Here is a 20,000-nt window from a genome sequence, read left to right as displayed (position 1 = left end):
CACACACACACACACACACACACACACGTATGCACATACACACACACACACACACACAGACACACACACACACACACACACACACACACACACACACACACACACACACACACACACACACACACACACATATACATAATTTTATTCTACACTGGTCTGACTTGTACATGTCTCCTGTCAGTTTCGTCCACAGCCTTTTCAGCCAACATCACCACCACCAGGGTCCCTACTGAAAAGTGAGATTTATGTTCTTATAATCACTTGATTGATTGATTAAATTATGAATAAAAATATCACACTATCAAACACTTAATTAAAATAATAATGGATATGAAATGAAATGGCCACAGCCCAGCCGATGGACGAGGTGAACGAAGAGCTGCTGAGGCGTATCACCAGCAATAAGGCCCAGAACCAGCTGCCCCACCGTAACTTCCACGTGGACCGCTCCCCCGGGGCCAACTGCAACCCCATCAGCTTCAACTCCACCGCCGCAGAAGTGGCCACCTGGCTCCAGGCCAAGAAGTTCTCCAAGCCGTGAGTGTGTCCACACGCTGCATGTGTGTGTGTGTGTGTGCTTGTGTGTGTGTGTTTGTGTCCACCTGGCTCCAGGCCAAGAAGTTCTCCAAGAACCGTGAGTGTCCTCATGTGGGGTGTGTGTGTGTGTGTGTGTGTGTGTGTGTTTGATTTTGAGTTGGAGCTGCAGGAAAGATTTGAACCCATGTAGGCCTAAACTACAGTTAGGCTGCTAATACCCCCTTTATTTATAGTAATGCTGCCTAACACAATATCCAGCTCAACTCTAATTCCGTGCACTACTTTCATTGATTCTATAGGTTATTTTATGCATATGTTTAATGTATGTGGGAGTGCAGTGAATCATCTGTTTCTCTAGCCAACGCACCTCTCATTCTGCCTCTCATTTCAAAACATGTCCTGTGCCGCAGATCCGGTGGGACTCCCACGGGAGTACAGACCTCTAGTGTACATGCCCTTGTGTGTGTGTGTGTGTGTGTGTGTGTGCACGCGTGTATGTACAGTATGTGTGTTCATGCCCTTATGTGTGTGTGTACATATGTATGTATGTTCATTTTTAGTTGCATGCTGTAACATGTGTGTACATATGATGTTAAGGTGTTTTTGTCTTTGTGTTTGTCTGTGTGTGTGTGTGTGTGTGTGTGTGTGTGTGTTCAGTACGGTGGAGTGTTTAGGTATTCTGACGGGTGCTCAGCTCTTCTCACTGAACAAAGAGGAGCTGAAGGCTGTGTGTGGGGAGGAAGGTGGCCGTGTCTTCAGCCAGATCACCGTACAGAAGTCACAGCTGGAGGTGAGACAAGCGCACACACACACACACACACACACACACACACACACACACTCACACACAAATACACGTATACTGTACACACACACACACACACACACACATACATACACATACTGTACACACTCAAACCCAAACAAACGTCATAGCATCATGGCATCAGGTAGAGGTTGGACACTATTGTTTCTACGACTGATTTAATGTGACACAAATCCAATAGAACTGCTAATAAACAGAGCATACAAGATTCCCATTTACTATTAATGAGCACAGCCATCTTGGATATTCAAACTCGTAGTACTCTGGGGTCGACCGAGTTGACGAGTCGCGGTAGAACTTCAGAGGGCGTTCCCTTGGCATCTCTTTTGCCAGTTTGAACGTTGAACTGATGGAAACAACTCGGAAAACGACTTGAACAGACAAATAGAATGTGGTAATGGTCGTCTGTAAGATATGGCCATCTGTAATGTAGTTGTTTGTAAAAGACGGCCATCTATAATGTAGTCTTCTGAAAGAGACGGCCATTTGATATGTAGTATACTCTAAGATACAGCCATCTTGCCCTGTGTCTGCCCTTGGGCTGCTGGGTAATGTAGTCCTCTTGTCTTTCTTTGCAGAGGAGTATTGGCGACTCAGAGCTCGAGGAGATCATGAAGAGACGGCAGCAGAAGATCAACTCCAGCAGCGACTGAACGTGCTCAGTGCGTCCACCTCCAGCTCCCAGGCTCAGCAGTCCTAACGCCGGTTTCCCTCAGCTTGTGCTCCAGCCGTCTGACAGAATCTCACATGTATATGATATATATCTCACTGATATGAAGAGGCCCATGACACCGCTACGCTTTTTGTAATTGTATATAGATACGTATATATGGAGATATATGGATACAGTAGATACAGTGTTTCATTGTGTTCCTACCGCTGCCGCCGGCAACTGTTCACTCTATGATGGAGACGTCTCCTGACTTGTGTGGCTAGGTAGGATTTTAGAGATGGGTGTGTTTGAGTGTGTGTGTGTGTGTGTGTGTGTGTATGCATGTGTAAGTTTGTGCATGTGTAAGTGTGCGCACGTGTGTGTGAGTGTGTGTGTGTGTGTGCGTGTAATTAGGTGAGCGATGGGAAAGCAGAGTGGAGGATGAGGCAGGAAAAGACACAACCACAATGCCACTGTATGGGCCACTGTATGGCTGAATGCAGGCTGGATGATGTGTGTATGTACTGTACGTGTGTGTGTATCGGCCACTGTATGGCTGAATGCAGGCTGGATTATGTGTGTATGTACGTGTGTGTGTGTGTGTGTGTGTGTGTATGGACCACTGTATGGCTGAATGCAGGCTGGATGATGTGTGTATGTACGTGTGTGTGTGTGTGTGTGTATGGGCCACTGTATGGCTGAATGCAGGCTGGATGATGTGTGTATGTACTGTACGTGTGTGTGTATCGGCCACTGTACTGTATGGCTGAATGCAGGTTGGATGATGCATGTGTGTGTGTGTGTGTGTGTGTGTGTGTTTGTGTGCATGCTTGTGTCGTTCTGAGGAAGAAAGACTGACTGGGCTATATAAATAGCATATAAGTAGTAAACGAGTATAAATAGCTTTTTGTGCTTCCCCTATACGATTCCTCTACGCATATCTTCCTTAATGAATAATGGTAAATAGCGGTCTCTGTTTGTAAAAGTATTTTCTTGTAAAGAATGTTGTTGTTTTTTTTATGTATATACTTTAAGATTCTGTTTGTCCCAGGTGCTGATTATCATCATTGTTATATCAAAAATAAATCATTCAGATGGAATAGTGTTTTCTCTGCACCTCTGCGTCTCTGTATGTGTGTGTGTGTTATATGTGTGAATAGTGAAATAGTGTAATAGTGAATACATCAATACATCAATACAATTCTATTCATCTCACTTAAATGCAAACACTGATCAGGAACTGCTTTTTACAAACATGTCGTCCTGGACACAGGCAGAGGTGGATGAGATACACAATTCCTTTACTCAAGTCAAAGTATAGATATACACTGTGTGTATACAGTGAGTGCAGCAGTCAAAAATGTCCATAAACACACTCCTAAACCCCATGGAAAGCCTTCTCAGAGGAGCTGAAGCTGTAGCTTCAAAGGGTGGACTGACGTCACATTAAATCCTATGGATTAAGACTGGGATGTCACTTAAGTTCATATGCGAGTCAGGGCAGGTGACCAAATACTTAATATATATATAATTATATATATAATTGGCAATATAGTGTGTGTGCGTGTGTGTTTGTATATACGGTATATATACTGTATACACACACACACACACACATTACAGTATACACAATATGTGTTGTGTGCGTTGTATACATACACAATACACACACACACATGCATGATATGTTTTGTCAGTATGTGTGTGTGTGTGTTACAGTACATGTACTGTAACATGAAAAAAAACACAGGGCCAGTGCTTAGTATTTTTATTCTTCCTGATGTCTGAGCAGACAAGACAGCCTCAAAAGCAGGCTACAAAATACAATGATTTCAGCATCAATCTTTTCCAGCATTCTGTGCTATGTCAATACTTATAAAAGTCAATGACAGCAAACACAAAGATTAAAATGTGGTACCATACCTAAACTTATCAACAAGGAGAACCTGTAAGGTACAGATTCCTTATAGAATGGAGATTAGATAATCAGTCTGGGTGTGTGTGAGAGATTCCTTATAGAATGGAGATGAGATGACCAGTCTATATGATTGTCTGATTTAACTGGCTTAGTCCGAGTCAGATGGAAATTCAGTGATGGCCAAACATGATCCCTACTCTCATTTTAAGAGGATTATAAAGTCATTCAGTCAGAACCCAGGTTAATTGCTCTCTGTGTATTTTAGAGAATTTCATAGTATATCATTGAACACTAAGTTATCACAGAAAGAAGTGACCAAGCACAATCACGTACTATCTTGTCATGGCAGTAAGAACTGTATCTGATTGGAGGAGCATCTTGGAGCCGTGTCTGTTGTGGGGTCAGTGTCTGTTGACGTGGAGAGGATGGAGGTCACTTGTGCAGGTACGCATCCAGCCAAAGATCACCAGACTTCTTCAGGGAGCTGAGAGAGGGAGAGATAGAGAGACAGAGAGCTTTGGCAACGCTGTAACAAACAGTCATGCTAATAAAGCATCCTTTGAATTTGAATTTGAGAGAGAGAGAGAGAGAGAGACAGAGAAAGAGAGAGAGAGAGAGAGAGAGAGAAAACAGACAAACCTCCGGCATAAAAATACCTTTAGAGCTCAAGGAACTGAGCAGGGTGCTCAACAGTTTTGACAAGAATTTGTCTGTATCTGTCTGTCTGTCTGTATGTTTCTTTTTATCTGTCTGTCTGTCAAAAGTCGCTATCCTATTTCCTCTAAAAAATCTTTACATCACTGACCAAGAAAAACCTGGCCTAAAGTGAAAGGCCTGAGGAAGATCCCACTGGAGGATCGAAACGTTGCCTTTTATGTATTAAAATAAAAAGTTTTTTGGAGCTTATACCCAGTGTGCGGACTCAATCAATCACATTGACCACTACTTTTGTCCGGCACCTGGATTATTGTTTCTGTGGATGTGCGCACCTCAACCAAACGCTAAAGTGAAAAGGACACATAAAGCACAGCTGAAGACACCCTGGGCCTCTCTCAACATCCCTCCTCCATCCTCGGTCCTCCTGACGCGTTCCCACTGATCGACATATAACTAGCACTGGATAGACTATCTATCCCACTGTTGCCGCCCCATCATTCTTTATCTAGATCAGTGAGGACCAGGACCGAGGAAGGAAGGGAAGATGTATAAAAAAACGAATGAGAGGCACCCACTGTCACCAGATGTAAGCAGCCCTTCACAACCAGTCCCAAACAACTTGTATGCAGGATAATCCATAAATATCATTGAAAAATCTAAAATGTAAAAGGATATTTAAATGCAAACATTACTTACATGCAAACATTTGGGCAAGTGTTGCTTTTTCCAGGTTGTTTTCAATTGTAACCCCTCGTCAATAGTGAAAGTAAATAACTGTGTAGGACTGTTTTGTTGTTGCCTATGACACGACCACGGTGAAGTTAGTTTCAGTTTGACTATGAGTTCAAACAATAGGCGAGTGCAGATGCATGTAGGCTATACTCTGTTAGTCACACACAGGCTTTATAGTAAAGCAAGGGTTAGTGGAATCCCTCTGCTGCATACGCTGTCTCGCATGCAAGCAGATTCCTACAAATGCGCTGACTGTCAAAATACCGATGTGCTATTTGAAGTTGCACTGCTTGCTGTTAAAGGGAATGACAGATGTCATTCTCATTGTTACACTCAGGATGTTACACCCACAGTCCACAGCACAGCCATGACACATAAGAACAACCCTTTTGAAATATGCGCCTGATCTCTGATCACAAAAACACACCGTTAGATTACCAAAATATGGACTGGACACAGCTAATACTTTGCGTCTCACCATATGTTTCAGATTGCTAAAATAGAGCCCTAACTAACACTGAACAGGTAAGTATTCCTATCCTCTAGTGCTAGTACTGACAGATGGAGTGGTAGTACCTAGCTATAGTCCCCTCTGCACTGGAGCTTAAAGGTTATTCTATTGCTGTAGCTGTAGCACTGTACCTTAACTGTTAAAATGCTTAGAGGGACACTTCACCGATTAGCATTAAGCTTTGTATCTTTAGAAAACCAGTCATGTTTTTGAATGGTCGTGCATCATTCCCTCAGTTTGCCTTGAGATAGGAGAAATACGGATTTCAATGAAACCCATGAATAGGACTTCCTGCTTTCAATGATGTAAAATTATGATTTTTACATCACTGAAGGCAGGAAGTCCAACATTGAAATCCTTATTTCTCCCATCTCAAGGCAAACTGAGGGAATGATGCACGACCATTCAAAAACATGACTGGTTTTCTAAAGATACAAAGCTTAATGCTAATAGGTGAAGTGTCCCTCTAAGTGTTAATAGCCTAAATGTTATTCTACTGCTGTAAGTCACTTTGCATAATTGCATCTGCCAAATGTGGCCCTAGCATTGTGAAAATGACTAATGCGGTCATTCCTCACAATGTCCACTAGGCTACGCCACAGAATCCCAGACAGCTCAACCACCAACAGCAGGAAGACAGACAGACTTACACAGACACACACACACACACACACACAACTGGTAGGGGTTAGTGCTTAAGTACTACAGGAAGATCTGTCTCAACATCAGTCCCACAGATCTACTGACTTCCCTCAAGTTGGAATGGGCAGGACCATTTATTTACGAATCACTGAGACTGACTTAATGCTGTCGTACCTCACAACGTCCACTAGGCCGCGCCACAGAGTCTTCACCTCATACGGGATGCCGTGTTTCTCACACAGAGCTTTCACCAACGGGGCGGCCAGCCAGTAGTTGTGCCGAGGCATCGTGGGGAAGAGACTTGTGGGGACAGAGTAGACAAACAAAACTTTCATCTTCACACAAGTAAACTCCGCTCCGCATGCTTCATTTTCACTTGCACATCAGTTACAGTCAGTAACTCGACATGGTTCATGATTTTACTACACACACTTCCTAACTTTTTCCTTAAAAATACAGCACATAAGTCACACTCAATTTGTCAAGCTATAAGTGCATTTTAGTAAAGTGTGTTTAACTGATGATGGATGTTAAGCCTCTTACTGGTGCTCAATCTGGAAGTTGAGGTGGCCGCTGAACCAATCGTTGAAGAGGGACTGCTCAATGTTGCAGGTCGCCTTCAGCTGTTAAAATAGAGCAAGGGGAGCAAACACTTCAGTAATCAATCCAAATTCATTTCACAATTAATTACTATTAAAATGTACTTTATAGTTTTTGCCTTTTTTAAACCTGCAGTCTAAAAAATGGAAAGAAAATGATGAAGATGATCATGAAGTTCAGAAGCGTCTTCTCCAGATCCAACATGACATCAAGGTCTCAGGTGAACACACCTGCATGGTGATCCAGTCCTGGTGCTTCTCGTGGTCGATGTACATGGGAATGTGGCTCATCTGAGTGACCCACACAAACCAGTGGCTCTCCAGGAACCTGCAGTGGGACAGAACCACATAGAACTGAACACACAAGTTAGAGGAGGGCATAACCAGTGGTTCTCTGGGAACCTGCAGTGGGACAGAACCACATAGAACTGAACACACAAGTTAGAGGAGGGCATAACCAGTGGTTCTCCAGGAACCTGCAGTGGGACAGAACCGCATAGAACCGAACACACACGTCAGAGAATGGCATAAATGGAGCACAGCGTTAGTTCAGGCAGGTCACGGAGTCTCGCTAGCTTCCCTGAATGGCCCAGCTGACTGTCAATCTAATCGCCCAGCTGATTGCCAGCTGATTGCCAGCTGAGTGCCTGCCGGCCTAGCCTTGCTTTCATTGGTGGAGATCATTCAGAGCGCTTATTTAAACTGCCTTTGCCAATCTGCTGCCATCTGCTTTTTCTGCAATTTTGCCACCCACCTCCTCCCCTTAACCCCTCATACTTCTGACTTATCAATGTTGTGTCATTGATGTTTGTTCTGTTCTGTACCCCATGGGGGGTTTATTGCTGCTCTCCCTGCCTTGGGCTTTCCATGTTTGAACATGGAAGGGCAGGGGGCCCCCAGAACAGAACATACCGCCAAGAATGTATTTCATGCAATAGTAAATAAAAATATTTTATTGACAAAGTGGTCCTGACTGAACCAGTGGTTCTGAGTGGAACTTCTAAAGTTCTCTGCAGATAGAAACATATAGGCAAAGTGAGTTGACACTTTAAACTTCACTTGCCTATGCCCATCAATGGTGAAATTTTGCAACTTTTTTTTCTTCTTTTTTGAAGTATTCAATTAACATTGGATCTTGCTGAGCAGCGCCAACCAACATACAGTACATGTAGAACTGAATCATAAGTGTGTTGATTTCTTCCATAACTGGCATGGGATATGGAGGATTCTGGGAAATAGAGTTTCACTCAAGTCAGAAACTGTAAAATGGCTTAGTGATCAGTTAAATGTTCGCCAGTCTAATGGACTGGATTATTTGTTGGACTCGTTTTCTCATTGCATTTTATCATTACCACCCTTATCAAAAAGTCCTATAGGATTCCAATCAGATTCTGGAACCAAAATCGTACAGGATTCCAATAGTAACAATCCTATGGGATTTGGGAATCCTATAGGATTGGGGAAAAAAAAAAATCCTATAGGATCCTATTGGTTCCACAATCTGAATGGAATCCCATAGGACATTTTGATCAGCACAGGAGGAGAAAATGGTTGCATCTGTGACAGCAGGATTAGCAGGAGGACAGGATGTGTGTGCAGCGGAGCATCACTCTACTCACCTGACAAAGCTGATGAGAACCATGGAGCCCCAGAATCCATAGAAAGGCACAAAGCACAGGAAATAACGCAGGTAGTAGCTCATGGACCAGGCCAAGTCCTGAGAGAGGGAGGAAGAGAGGGGGAGAGAGAAGAAGAGAGGAGGAAGAGAGGTGGAGAGAGAAGAAGAGAGGGAGAGAGAGAAGAAGAGAGGAGGAAGAGAGGTGGAGAGAGAAGAAGAGAGGGAGAGATAGAAGAAGAGAGGAGGAGGAAGAGAGTGGGAATGGAGAAGAAGAGAGGGGGAGAGAGATAAGAAGAGAGGAGGAGGAAGAAAGGTGGAGAGAGAAGAAGAGAAGGAAAGAGAGATGGAGGAGAGGGAGAGAGAGAAGAAGAACGGAGGAGGAAGAGAGGGGAAGGGAGAAGAAGAGGGGGGAGAGAGAAGAGGAGAGGGAGAGAGAGAAGAAGGGAGGAGGAGGAAGAGAGGGGAAGGGAGAAGAAGAGGGGGAGAGAGGAGAGATGGAGGAAGAGAGGGGGTGGGAGAAGAGGAGAGGGGGAGGAAGAGAGGGAAAGAGAGAAGAAGAGAGGGGGGAGAGAGGGAGAGAGAAGAGTAGAGGGAGAAGAAGAGAGGGGAGAGAGAGGTACCGAGAAATATATTGAAGTAAGTAGATGGTATCAGACTCAAAAAAGGGGCAGTGATGGGTTCTTTACGGTTCTCTGTGGAACATGTGCACTGGACACTCACCACCCAGTCCTTCCTGAAGAACATGGTGTGCATGATCTGAATGTGGAAATACACAGGGATGAGGAGAGGAGGGCCGACTGTGGAGGGGAACGAACAAACAAACAGAAGTGGTGACTTCATCACAAACATTCTGAAAAAAACAAAACAAATGGACTGTTAGAAAGGGCCGAGATGAAGACAGTCTTACTAAGGAAGAAGTACTTGTGCTGATGGTTATAAGGCAGGTACTTCAGCTTCTTTACACCGTACTGCAGAGGGAGAGAGAGAGAGAGATGGGGTGGGGGGGGTGCAGAGAGATGGATAGAGAGATATAGAGAGAGAATGGAGAAAAGGTTGGATATGTATGACAACTTTTAAATTCACTAACAATTATTATTCACACTCTAAGAAAGTTGATGGTTCAGACAATTCAACTATCAGATGAACTGATGAACTTCAATTGACAACTTCAGATATACACAGTAAAGGTGTTCAATTGCCAGTGCAATAGGTAAGAAATGTAACATTACACAGCAGCATGTAAGATACAGTACAACAGCAATGCACCACTGGTTGGTGGCAGTCACCAATGCGCCACATGTTGTACCCATTAATGCCCTCCTCCACTGTACAACACGTCCCGTCAGTAGGCTGAATGCCCATCCAGTGAACACATTAATGATTTACTAATTTACTGATTTAAAGATTTTAATGTTTTACTACTGTATGTTGTAAGTCGCTTTGCTTAAAAAGCGTCAGCCAAATGTAACGTAATGTAATGACAGTAAGCACAGTACTGTGCAAGCGGAATAAGGTGAATATCATACGATAGGCAGGTGTCGCAATCAGTTTAAATAGCAGCAGTCTCATAGGAAGGTGTTGTGATCAGGTGATATGGCACCAGTGTCACAACATGTCCTAACAGGATCTGAGCGAGCGAGAGTCTGCCAATGTTGTTTGTCTACACTGAATATGTTAAACATTTCCTTCTATTGCGTCATATTTCTCATTCAAAATAGCAGAGCAAAGCGAGCGACAGAAAGAGAATAGAAACCCGGGCGTCCGACAAAAGTTCTCTCAAAACGTTGCGTTGTAGTCAGGACACTCCAATTGAAAACAATACAATTAAATGGATTTTATCGCAAATGTTCTCTCGCATCACGTCTGGTTAGGCAGTGGTGTAGTCTAGTTGGCTGTAGTGGGCATACAGTAATGCACTTTAGTTAGTTGTAGAGGGTATACTGTGATCAACCCCAAATGTTAATTCCTATCCTTGCCTATTTTAAGTGGGTATACTGAGATGGTGATTATTTTTAAGTGGGTATACTGCGTAGTCCCGCGTATCACGTAGACTACACCACTGTGGTTAGGACATGGTGTCATAGGGAGATGCTGCAATCAGAAGAACTGATAGTTCATATCAATCACACATATCAAGTAGTACCTCGACAGGCTGGGTATCTCCCAGCACAAAGGCGTGCAGCATATTCACGTCTGGGTCTTTGCTGAAGACATTGGGCTTGGCGTGGTGCTGAAAATGCCTGTGGTTCCACCAGTTCGCAGAGGCTCCCTTGAGACATGGACATATACACACACATGCACGCACACACACACACACACACACACACACATATATACAGCCCAATACAGTCTGTGATTTCAAAAATGTACTCACAAACACATTCACTCACATACTGTACATACTGTATATGTGTGCAAAAAGATTGCTCAAGTGCTCCTGTACATACATAAAGGACATCATATATTCTTAACGTAAATTATTGGCTCAGCCTCAAAGGTAAGAAGTTCAACTACTTCACTTGAAAGGGCTGTGGGCTCCTATCACACAGACCTTTGCAAACACACAGGACTGCCTATATCTCACATACGCACAGATATATACATTCAGCGTATACAGTCCAACAGGAACACTCACACATAATACAGTAATATAACCAAAACATGGCCACTGGATAACTTCAAACAGGCGCACTCATCAGCACACAGAAACTCTGATACCACACTGTAAATATTATTCACTACATATCTGATTTAATCATGAAGTCTCAGTGAAAAAGAGTTTCAGTAACTTCAGAAATATCCTCTTTCATTTCCTCTTTCTGCACTGTAAATATGATTCACTACCTGATCTGGTGTTGACATAAACACAGATAAACCTGAACCAGGTTATAATTAATATCCCTGTATACATGATGTCTACTAGTATCCTGGTTACCAACGATTAAGTTGTATCAGCACAGCTTATCCCAGTATCTAATGCAAGTGAGTGAGTGCTCGAGTGGGGGGCTCCTTCCTCACCTTCAGGTGACCGATGATGAACTTGTGCAACAGGTGGTTCCATTTTGACTTCTTAAATACAGACAAGTGGCCAAAGTCATGCTGCAGCCAACCCGCTTGGGACTGAGAAAACACACACACATGCACATACACGCACACGCACGCACGCACGCGCACACGCACACGCACACACACACACACGCGCACGCACACACACGGAGCAGGAGAAAGTGATAAGAATAAGTTTGGGGTGATGATAGTGATGATGATGATGATGATGATGATGATGTGGCTTGCTTTGATCCCCATGGTAACGGTGAGGTACCTGTGAGGTAGCATCCCTATGGCAACTGTGATTCTGATGTTGCGGGCGCATACAGTAGGCTACCTTTGAGGTAGCATCCCTATGGTAACGGTGTTTGCGATGTTGCTGCTGCATACCTGTGAGGTAGCATTCCTATGGCAACAGCGACTTTGATGTGGCGGCCTATGAGGTAGCACCATGGTAGAACTAATGATGAGCGTGATGTTGTGGGCACATACCTGTGAGGTAGTATCCCTATAGTAACGGTGAGTTTGATGTTGCCAATGTGTACCTGTGAGGTAGCATCCCTATGGTAACGGTGAGCATGATGTTGCGGGCGCATACCTGTGAGGTAGCATCCCTATGGTAACGGTGAGTGTGATGTCGTGGGTGTGAGGGGTGAGGTAGCATCCCTATGGTGACGGTGAGTTTGATGTCGTGGGTGTGAGGGGTGAGGTAGCATCCCTATGGTGACGGTGAGTTTGATGTCGTGGGCGTATGAGGCAGCACTATGGTAATGGTGAGTGTGATGTGGCGGGCGCGTGCGTACCTGTGAGGTAGCGAGGAGGGCAGCGCAGGTGAGGGAGGAGAGCCAGCCGGTGCCCGCAGTCCACACCAGCAGCAGGGCCAGCAGCTCCAGCAGCAGGATGTGGCCCAGGCACACGCTGAAGAACACGGGGTCCGCACGGAACAGGCCCTGCCGCTCCAGATCCTCACGCAGGTCGCGGAACTCACTCACCAGTCGCTCCTGACACGCACATGGGAGAGAGACACAAGATACAGAGAGAGAGAGACAGACAGACAGACAGACAGACAGACAGAGGGACAGACAGACAGACAGAGACGGAGATACACAGGTAGAAAAAAAGTGAGATCATTTTAAAGGTTTTGTTTTGCTAAAGTGTTTTTAGAGCTAGGCCTACTTATATTGTGTTGCAACCCTTACAACATACACTACACACGCAGTCACATACACGCACAGTTAATTTGCCATGGGAGCTATTACTATGATCCTGTCAGGGAAAGAGGACAGGTAAGGAAGGAGGACAGGAAAGCATCACCTTCTTCTGGCGGTCTTGGCTGGGCTCGGTGGCCGCCAGCTCCCCGATCTGCAGAGCCTTCAGGTACTTCTGCGCAAACTTGGTGTCTGGGTGAAACGCCACGAACGCGTCCTGGGCCGAGGAAGCACATCGATGTTAAAGAGCTCAAAACATCCTAAATGCCACACACATTACCAAAGGGCTGTGAATGGAACCCAGAAGAAGTACAGTACATTCCCATAGCCTACTAAAACAAACGTCTTAATAGCTGGCCACAGACAAAGCTTGCCTTGCCTTGCCTTCCATTGAATATATTTGCATAACATTATAGGCTGACTGATTTTTTGTTTAAGTTTACCAACCGTTGCATCTTCCCCCGCGTAGTGACTGATGACCCGAATCCCGCCCGGATGGCGCTTCACCCAGTCGCTGATGTTGTATACTTTCCGGTTGATCACGAGCCACTGGTCGCCCCGGCGGGAGTGCTTCTGCACCTCTTCCCAGGTGAAGATGCTCGAGCCGCGCCCTCCATTCTCCAAAGCCGTATCGGTCTTCTGACCTCCGCGGCCCATCTCCGACCCCTACCGACTGAGATCTGTCTGCTATGGAGCTCTCGGCAGTGTTTCCCTCTCTGAAGCCTGGAAAAGACAGAAATAAATAAATATTTACTCTAAACTGGCTACGTCCTTACTTTACCTGCGAGTCTGACCCGTGACCACGGTGCTGCTGGATACAGATTGGCCCAAATGGATTTGGAGTCTAGACACACGACGGATTCCGTCAGACTGTGAATGACCGTGACCATATAATCATCGAGATATTGTACTACAGGGTTATAGACGGACCACCGCATTTTTCTTGTTTTAATTTGGCCAAAATGTTTGAGCTACCTGTTGTGCTGCTCGAACAGTGGCGATTGAGTATCACCCGTGCGCTTACATTGTACAGCTAACAGTCGACACTGGCAACACCTCATGAATAAATGAAAGCACACATTAAGGCGGCGGAAAAAAGCAGAGCCTGATCTGTATTGAAAGACACATCTCCAGTATCTAACCGGATCCGCTCTCGGAATAATGTATAATTTACACCAACAGATGCGCTTAAATTAACAGGTCAAACAGTGTAATTGAAGATAATCTTAAATACAACAAACAGTGTCAAAGAAATCGTAGATGATAAATCACAAATGGCACATTATCTTATTCTGCTTTTGTTATATGGAGTTACCAGACACCCCCACCCCGACCCCAAACTGGTCATATTTTTCGAAGCAATGATGTAAAAAAATTATATACGATTGATTGAAAGTATTAATCCATTATGTCTGAAACGCAAAATCGCATCCTCAATATTGTGCATCAGATGGTAGACTCACCTTGTTGCTGGCTACTTTCTCACGCCGACATGTCCAGTAGCAACTTGCCTCATTCTCACTTCCAAATTCCAAGCGGATCATTCGAGAGACTGTGGTCCAATCCGCGTCTATCCTCCGCCGCTGGGATATTCGCAATTGGTCCAGATCGCTCCTCTGAATCTTCCGCTCGCCTCTCGGTGTGAATGGGTGTATGTGTGGGTGCGTGCGTGTAGCGCGCGTGTACGTGTGCGTTTGGTGTGGGGGTTATTTGAGGTTAACTGCAATAGCCATCGAATGATATATCAGTCATATAGGATGTTATCATCTCACTTATGTGTTGGCTACACCCGTGAACTCTGACAGCATGAAGTCGTGGAAGGGAATTGAAGTTATGCGCCCATTGCGCGAATTAATAAACCAAAACTAGGTTTACAACTTCCCGGTGGCTGAAACATTCTGTTGTACTGTACATCAAGGATTGAAATGCTGATGTCCCTTGAAATCCAATGCCACTGAGCCGTTTAGTGTATAGGCTATAATTTGTGACTGATGCAACAGGCATAAACGCCCAGCTCTGGCGGGGAACACCCTAATTCATTGTCTTTCCCACCAGGGTGCCTCTGCTTTTTCAAGTGGCATCAAACCCGCCCCAGATTATGAGTGGCAGGGTGATGAACCAGTCAGTGGCAGAGGTAGTCTAAAATGTTTACAATTGAAGGCAGAGCAATCCCATACAGAAATAATTGAGAATTCAACACAAGTCACTATGGTAGACAAAACAAGCATTTTATCAGAATGCCTCATAGTATGGCAACCCCATTTTTAAAGGGTGTAAAACAACACAACCAGACACACACATACACACGTGTGCACACACACACACACACACACACACACACACACACACACACACACACACACACACACACACACACACACACACACACACACACACACACACATTTTATATACTTTATTTGATTCCACTTTACAAGTCAAGTTACATAAGGAATCACATTTCTTGAATAATCCAGTAGATTAAAGCAGTTCAACAATCCACCATGAGTCCACAGGTTCACACATACACAGTTCACAGTGTTGTAAACGTAATATCAGGTTATGTGATATATCTTAATTGGGCCCCTCAATCATATAGGTTATGTTATTCACCCCTGAATGAAGCCTAACAGTCAAATAACACAGCTGGGATGCAATAATCCTGATGGTATGTCATAATCCTGTGTGATAATCATGCTTTGTAATTGGCATCTTTTTTCACAGCAAGATGCCTAAAATATGTTGATGGTTATGTCATATTTAGAAATCTCAACCTGTCTTCTTTTCACAAAACCCATCAGAGGTCATCATAAGAGGTCATTTTTCAAAATGTTGCCCCCGGTCCTTGAAGAAGTCTGTGGTCTGTGCATGTCACTGCACACACACACACACACACACACACACACACTTGTGGTGAGGTTGTCTTACCTGTAATGAAGGTGCATCGTAACCATCATGTGTATAGCTGATGCAGCTGAAGTTGTAGGACATTTGTGGGACATGAGAAGTTATTGGACAACTCTGGTCAAGAGTATGCAAATTAATATTCCACTACTACATGAATCACAGGACATTTAGGCCAAAGAGACTAGTAAAAACTATCTTGGAATAGCCTGGCTAACGCCTCCCACTTCTCAAATGAGACGTGGTCTGGCAACCAGACGTTCATTTTCTCGTATTTGAAAAAATGCCCAGATCCGTTCATTGGGCGCCACGGATGTCTATCAAATGCGCATAGCTCACCCAACTCGTTCGTATGCAACGCTAAGGGCTGCCGTAAATCCTTTGGCGTCGAATGTAGACGCAAGAAGGCAACGGAAACTTCTCGGATGTTCTGTGATTGGTTCGCCAACATCAGGCGAACATTTGGGCGTTAGTTTCCAGACTGGCTTAGCAGCGGGATTGAAATCACCGCGCAAGGCAGTATGGGAAAACCCAGGCTAATCTTGGAATGGAATTAATTGGAAATCTAGCATGTTTTTGTTTCTTTGTTTGTTAGTTTTAAAATGCACACACTTTCACAAAAATACACAAACCATGAAATTCTCTAAAACTTACTGATTAATGGTGCCCTATTTACACACAAAAAACTCAAAGTTGTGCTGTAGAAGAGAGGAGGAGTGTAGAGAATAGGAGAGGAGAGGAGAGGAGAGGAGAGGAGGAGAGGGGAGGGGAGGGGAGAGGAGAGGAGTGGAGTGTGGAGAAGAGGAGAGGGGAGGAGAGGAGAGGAAAGGGGAGGGGAGTGTAGAGAATAGGAGAGGAGAGGAGAGGAGTGTAGAGGAGAGGAGAGCCCAACGGGAACTGACCTCTGACACATATGGCCTCAGCTGCTATGACCCTCTGTCAGCCACTTCTCATCTAGTCCTGATACACACCAACCCTGGAGCCAGTCAAAATGCAGTGTTTTTGTGGTGAAAAAACTTGAACACCCGGTAAAAGTTCAGACAACTGCACAGTTTTTCCTCAGTTCCTTTGCCGCATTTCTCAGATCAGAATGTTAACTCTCAAAACTGTTTATGTATCTTATCACGTGTGCATGTCATTAAAGTCGTTTCCCCCAGCTTGAACAAATAGCCATGCTTTAGCACATCCATGCAACTGATTTTGTTCAAATGTCTGCTGTTTTTTTTTTTTTTTACATTTTCAATTGCTAATGTTATGTTGGTCAAAATGCACTATACTGCACATTGCCATTACATGCAAATGTGTTGAACTAGCTGTGACAACTAGTTGTCATAGTCTGTCTAGCATATAACTATATGTGACCTGACAGACAAGAACATCAGGATGTATGGAAATACGAACAGTGGTACATAGCTCTGACCAAGGACTGTTTATTTGACATTTTTCATTTGCACACAGCTGTAAAAGCCTACTATCACAATGTCTGTTAACAAAAACAATTTTGAAACATATCCACTATCTTGAAATCAACCCCCTCCACATACAGTAATGTGTAACTTTGTAGTCTTGAAATAGAAAATAGTGCCGTTTCGTGCATTGTTCAATAGAAAATACTAAGAGACTAAACTATCATACTGACAACAAGACAAACCAGTTTGACTATTTTGGCATACATAAGCAATGGCGTCAGGACTGATCATTTTGACAGTTTCATTGGTATAAATATTTGCTTTTGAGGCATAAACGAAGCATTCTGAGCAAGATATGTGCTTTTGCAGGTAATCCACTATGCGCTTTTGAAAATTGCTGCTGTAAAAACGTTTTTTGATGATAAATGAGAAATGAGTAACTGAGAAACATTCTAATGTAATGCAACTGTAATTTCCCCTTGGGGATCAATAAAGTATCTATCTGTCTATCTATCTATCTATTTAAATGACGGTTTTGTTTTCGACCTCAGCAGCAGACTAGTAGACTCAAATAAACTGCTGCTGCTGCTGCTGCTGTCAGATGCAATTCACTTTTGAAATTTGTGCTAAAAAAAATTATGAGGTCGGGACTTTGGTGACCTCATTGCTGGGCATGGCCATCCCAGGGTGTCTGTTTCAGTCTCCTCTTGTCCTCCCAGCAAGCGCTGCGCTGCATGTTTCATCCAGCAGAGAGCATCTAACCACAACTCATCCCCCTCCATCAGCACGTCAGGCCAGCAGGCAGCGCTGTCTGAAACCTCCAGATGTCAACACAGCCGGCCGCCTCCGTCACCAGAGATTATGGCGCTGATGCGACACTAGGGGGCGTGCTTTGCCCGACAGGAGGTTGAAGGTTGCCTGAGGTAACCACGCTGCTGCAGTTCACTGTCATCATTTACAGAAATCTTGTCTGGAAATAGAAAAGATAAAAAAGAATGACGACAGCAGATCCTATGAATTAGGCAATGGTAATGTAGCAACCCAACAGCTAGCTTAGCTTGCAGTGATCAGAAAAGCTTTGGGTTCAATTCCTGGCTGCCTCCGTTGTGCCCTTGAGCAAGACACTGAATGTGAGTTACGGTAATAACATAAAATCCTAGTTTGCAAGTCTCTGAGTTTGTAAAGCCATCAGACAGATGAATAAATTATTTTAATAATAATAATGTTTCCATCAACCATAATATCTTCAGAGAAGAATTACAGCACTAAAAAGTTTGCAATGTGTGTGTGTGTGTGTGTGTGTGCGTGTGTGTGTGTGTGTGTGTGTGTGTGTAGTTCACTGTGCTCAGCTGTCTTAGCCTTCATGTCCATCCTCAACAAAGTCATCTGTGTGTCAGTGACGCACAGTCACGCACAGTAGTCAGAACCTCACCACACTAAACACACACACACACACACACACACACACACACACACTAACACACGCACACACACTCACGCACACACACACACACACACACAGAGAGAGAAAGAGAGAGAGAGAGAGAGAGAGAAACAAAGGTATCAGCTATTCACATTAAGGCCAATGATAAAGATTCAGTTCCCTATCCATGCACATTTAAACATGTGAATTCACAACCACTCACAGACATGTGTGTGTGTGTGTGTGTGTGTGTGTGTGTGTGCATGTGCCTGTGTCCGTATGTCACGGTGTATGTGCCTCTGTGTGTGTGTGTGTGTGTGTGTGTGTGTGTGTGTGTGTGTGTGTATGCTAAGCATGTGTGTACAGTATGTGCATGTACGTGCATGCTTGTGTGTGTGTGTGTGAGTGTGTTTGTGCACATACAGTATGTGCCTGTGTACGTGTGCATGTGTATGTGTGTTTGTGTATGTGCATGTGTATGTGCGTGTGTGTGTGTGTGTGTGTGTGTGTGTGTGTGTGTGTGCATGTGTACGTGCATGCTTGTGTGTGTGTGTGTGTGTGTGTGAGTGTGTTTGTGCACATACAGTATGTGCCTGTGTATGTGTGCATGTGTATGTGTGTTTGTGTATGTGCATGTGCATGTGCATGTGCATGTGTGTGTGTGTGTGTGTGTGTGTGTGTGTGTGTGTGCATGTGTGTGTGTGTGTGTGTGTGTGGTACAGTGTGAGGAGAGACGGCACTCTGTATTCTGGGGTGGTGTGGGGCTTCACCTCCTGTCAAACCGTTCTGCTGTCTCATGATTGCCCTTCTCTACCTCCCTCCCTCGCTCCCTCTCTCTATTGTTCTGCTGCCTCATGATTGTCCTTCTCTTCCTTTCTCTTCCCTCCATCTCTCCCTTCCTTCCTCTCTTTCCTCCTCTATCTGACGTTCTGTCTCTTGAAACCCTGTGCTGTTCATTCTTGCCACGGCCCGGCCCTCTCTACTGGATATTAGCAGGAGCAGGTAGAGTTTTCTCATGGGACAGAGGCACGTGCATGTGTGTGTGTGTGTGTGTTCTCATAGGGCAGAGGTGCATGGGTGTGTGTCTGGTGTTATCTTCATGAGTGCATAAGTGTGTGTCACATGCGTCCACACACCAGCTACTGTATGTTTGTGTGAGGTCAAATAGAGATGCTGAATCCCAAAACACGTATCTTTTTGTATTCACTGCAAATGAACTCTTTCTGAAATGTAGTACTAGTGTAGAAATTCCCTATCAGTTGCGGCCGTAGTGTATATCACTGTCTGTCTTGCCCTCAGGAGAGACCTCAAGGTTGT

General features: G+C 44.4%; 2 protein-coding genes across 7 annotated transcripts in view; one reads left to right on the top strand and one right to left on the bottom strand.

The window, feature by feature from the left end:
- The window catches only part of eps8l2 (EPS8 signaling adaptor L2), a 45,533-nt gene extending 42,413 nt beyond the window's left edge, over positions 1–3,120 (top strand). For all 6 annotated transcript variants that reach the window (XM_062547061.1, XM_062547060.1, XM_062547062.1 and 3 more), the window contains 4 exons: positions 182–236; positions 351–537; positions 1,195–1,327; positions 1,942–3,120. In XM_062547061.1, coding sequence (XP_062403045.1) covers positions 182–236; positions 351–537; positions 1,195–1,327; positions 1,942–2,016 — 450 coding nt within the window. In that variant the 3' untranslated portion in view covers positions 2,017–3,120. The remainder of the gene's footprint in view (positions 1–181; positions 237–350; positions 538–1,194; positions 1,328–1,941) is intronic.
- Positions 3,121–3,768: 648 nt separating this feature from the next.
- On the bottom strand, positions 3,769–14,563 carry fads2 (fatty acid desaturase 2). The gene is made up of 13 exons (XM_062547046.1): positions 14,412–14,563; positions 13,396–13,671; positions 13,055–13,165; positions 12,544–12,741; positions 11,711–11,812; positions 10,836–10,961; positions 9,600–9,660; positions 9,413–9,489; positions 8,694–8,791; positions 7,306–7,402; positions 7,019–7,098; positions 6,650–6,775; positions 3,769–4,417 (listed from the first exon to the last, which is right to left on the bottom strand). The coding sequence occupies exons 2-13, from the start codon at positions 13,603–13,605 to the stop codon at positions 4,366–4,368; spliced, it is 1,338 nt and encodes a 445-aa protein (XP_062403030.1). The 5' UTR covers positions 13,606–13,671; positions 14,412–14,563; the 3' UTR covers positions 3,769–4,365.
- Between the last annotated feature and the right edge of the window lie 5,437 nt (positions 14,564–20,000).

This window comes from Sardina pilchardus, chromosome 10 (genome assembly GCF_963854185.1).
Source record: "Sardina pilchardus chromosome 10, fSarPil1.1, whole genome shotgun sequence".
In the NCBI taxonomy this organism is placed as follows: Eukaryota; Metazoa; Chordata; class Actinopteri; order Clupeiformes; family Clupeidae; genus Sardina; species Sardina pilchardus.
This window is presented reverse-complemented; position numbering and strand designations above follow the sequence as displayed.

Excerpts from the sequence above, each read along its gene's own strand:
- fads2 (XM_062547046.1), bottom strand. The coding sequence starts at position 13,605 with ATGGGCCGCGGAGGTCAGAAGACCGATACGGCTTTGGAGAATGGAGGG. Across the intron at positions 7,099-7,305 it reads AGGACTGGATCACCATGCAG|CTGAAGGCGACCTGCAACAT; the intron begins GTGTGTTCACCT and ends CTATTTTAACAG. Across the intron at positions 6,776-7,018 it reads AACTTCCAGATTGAGCACCA|TCTCTTCCCCACGATGCCTC; the intron begins GTAAGAGGCTTA and ends TGTCCCCACAAG.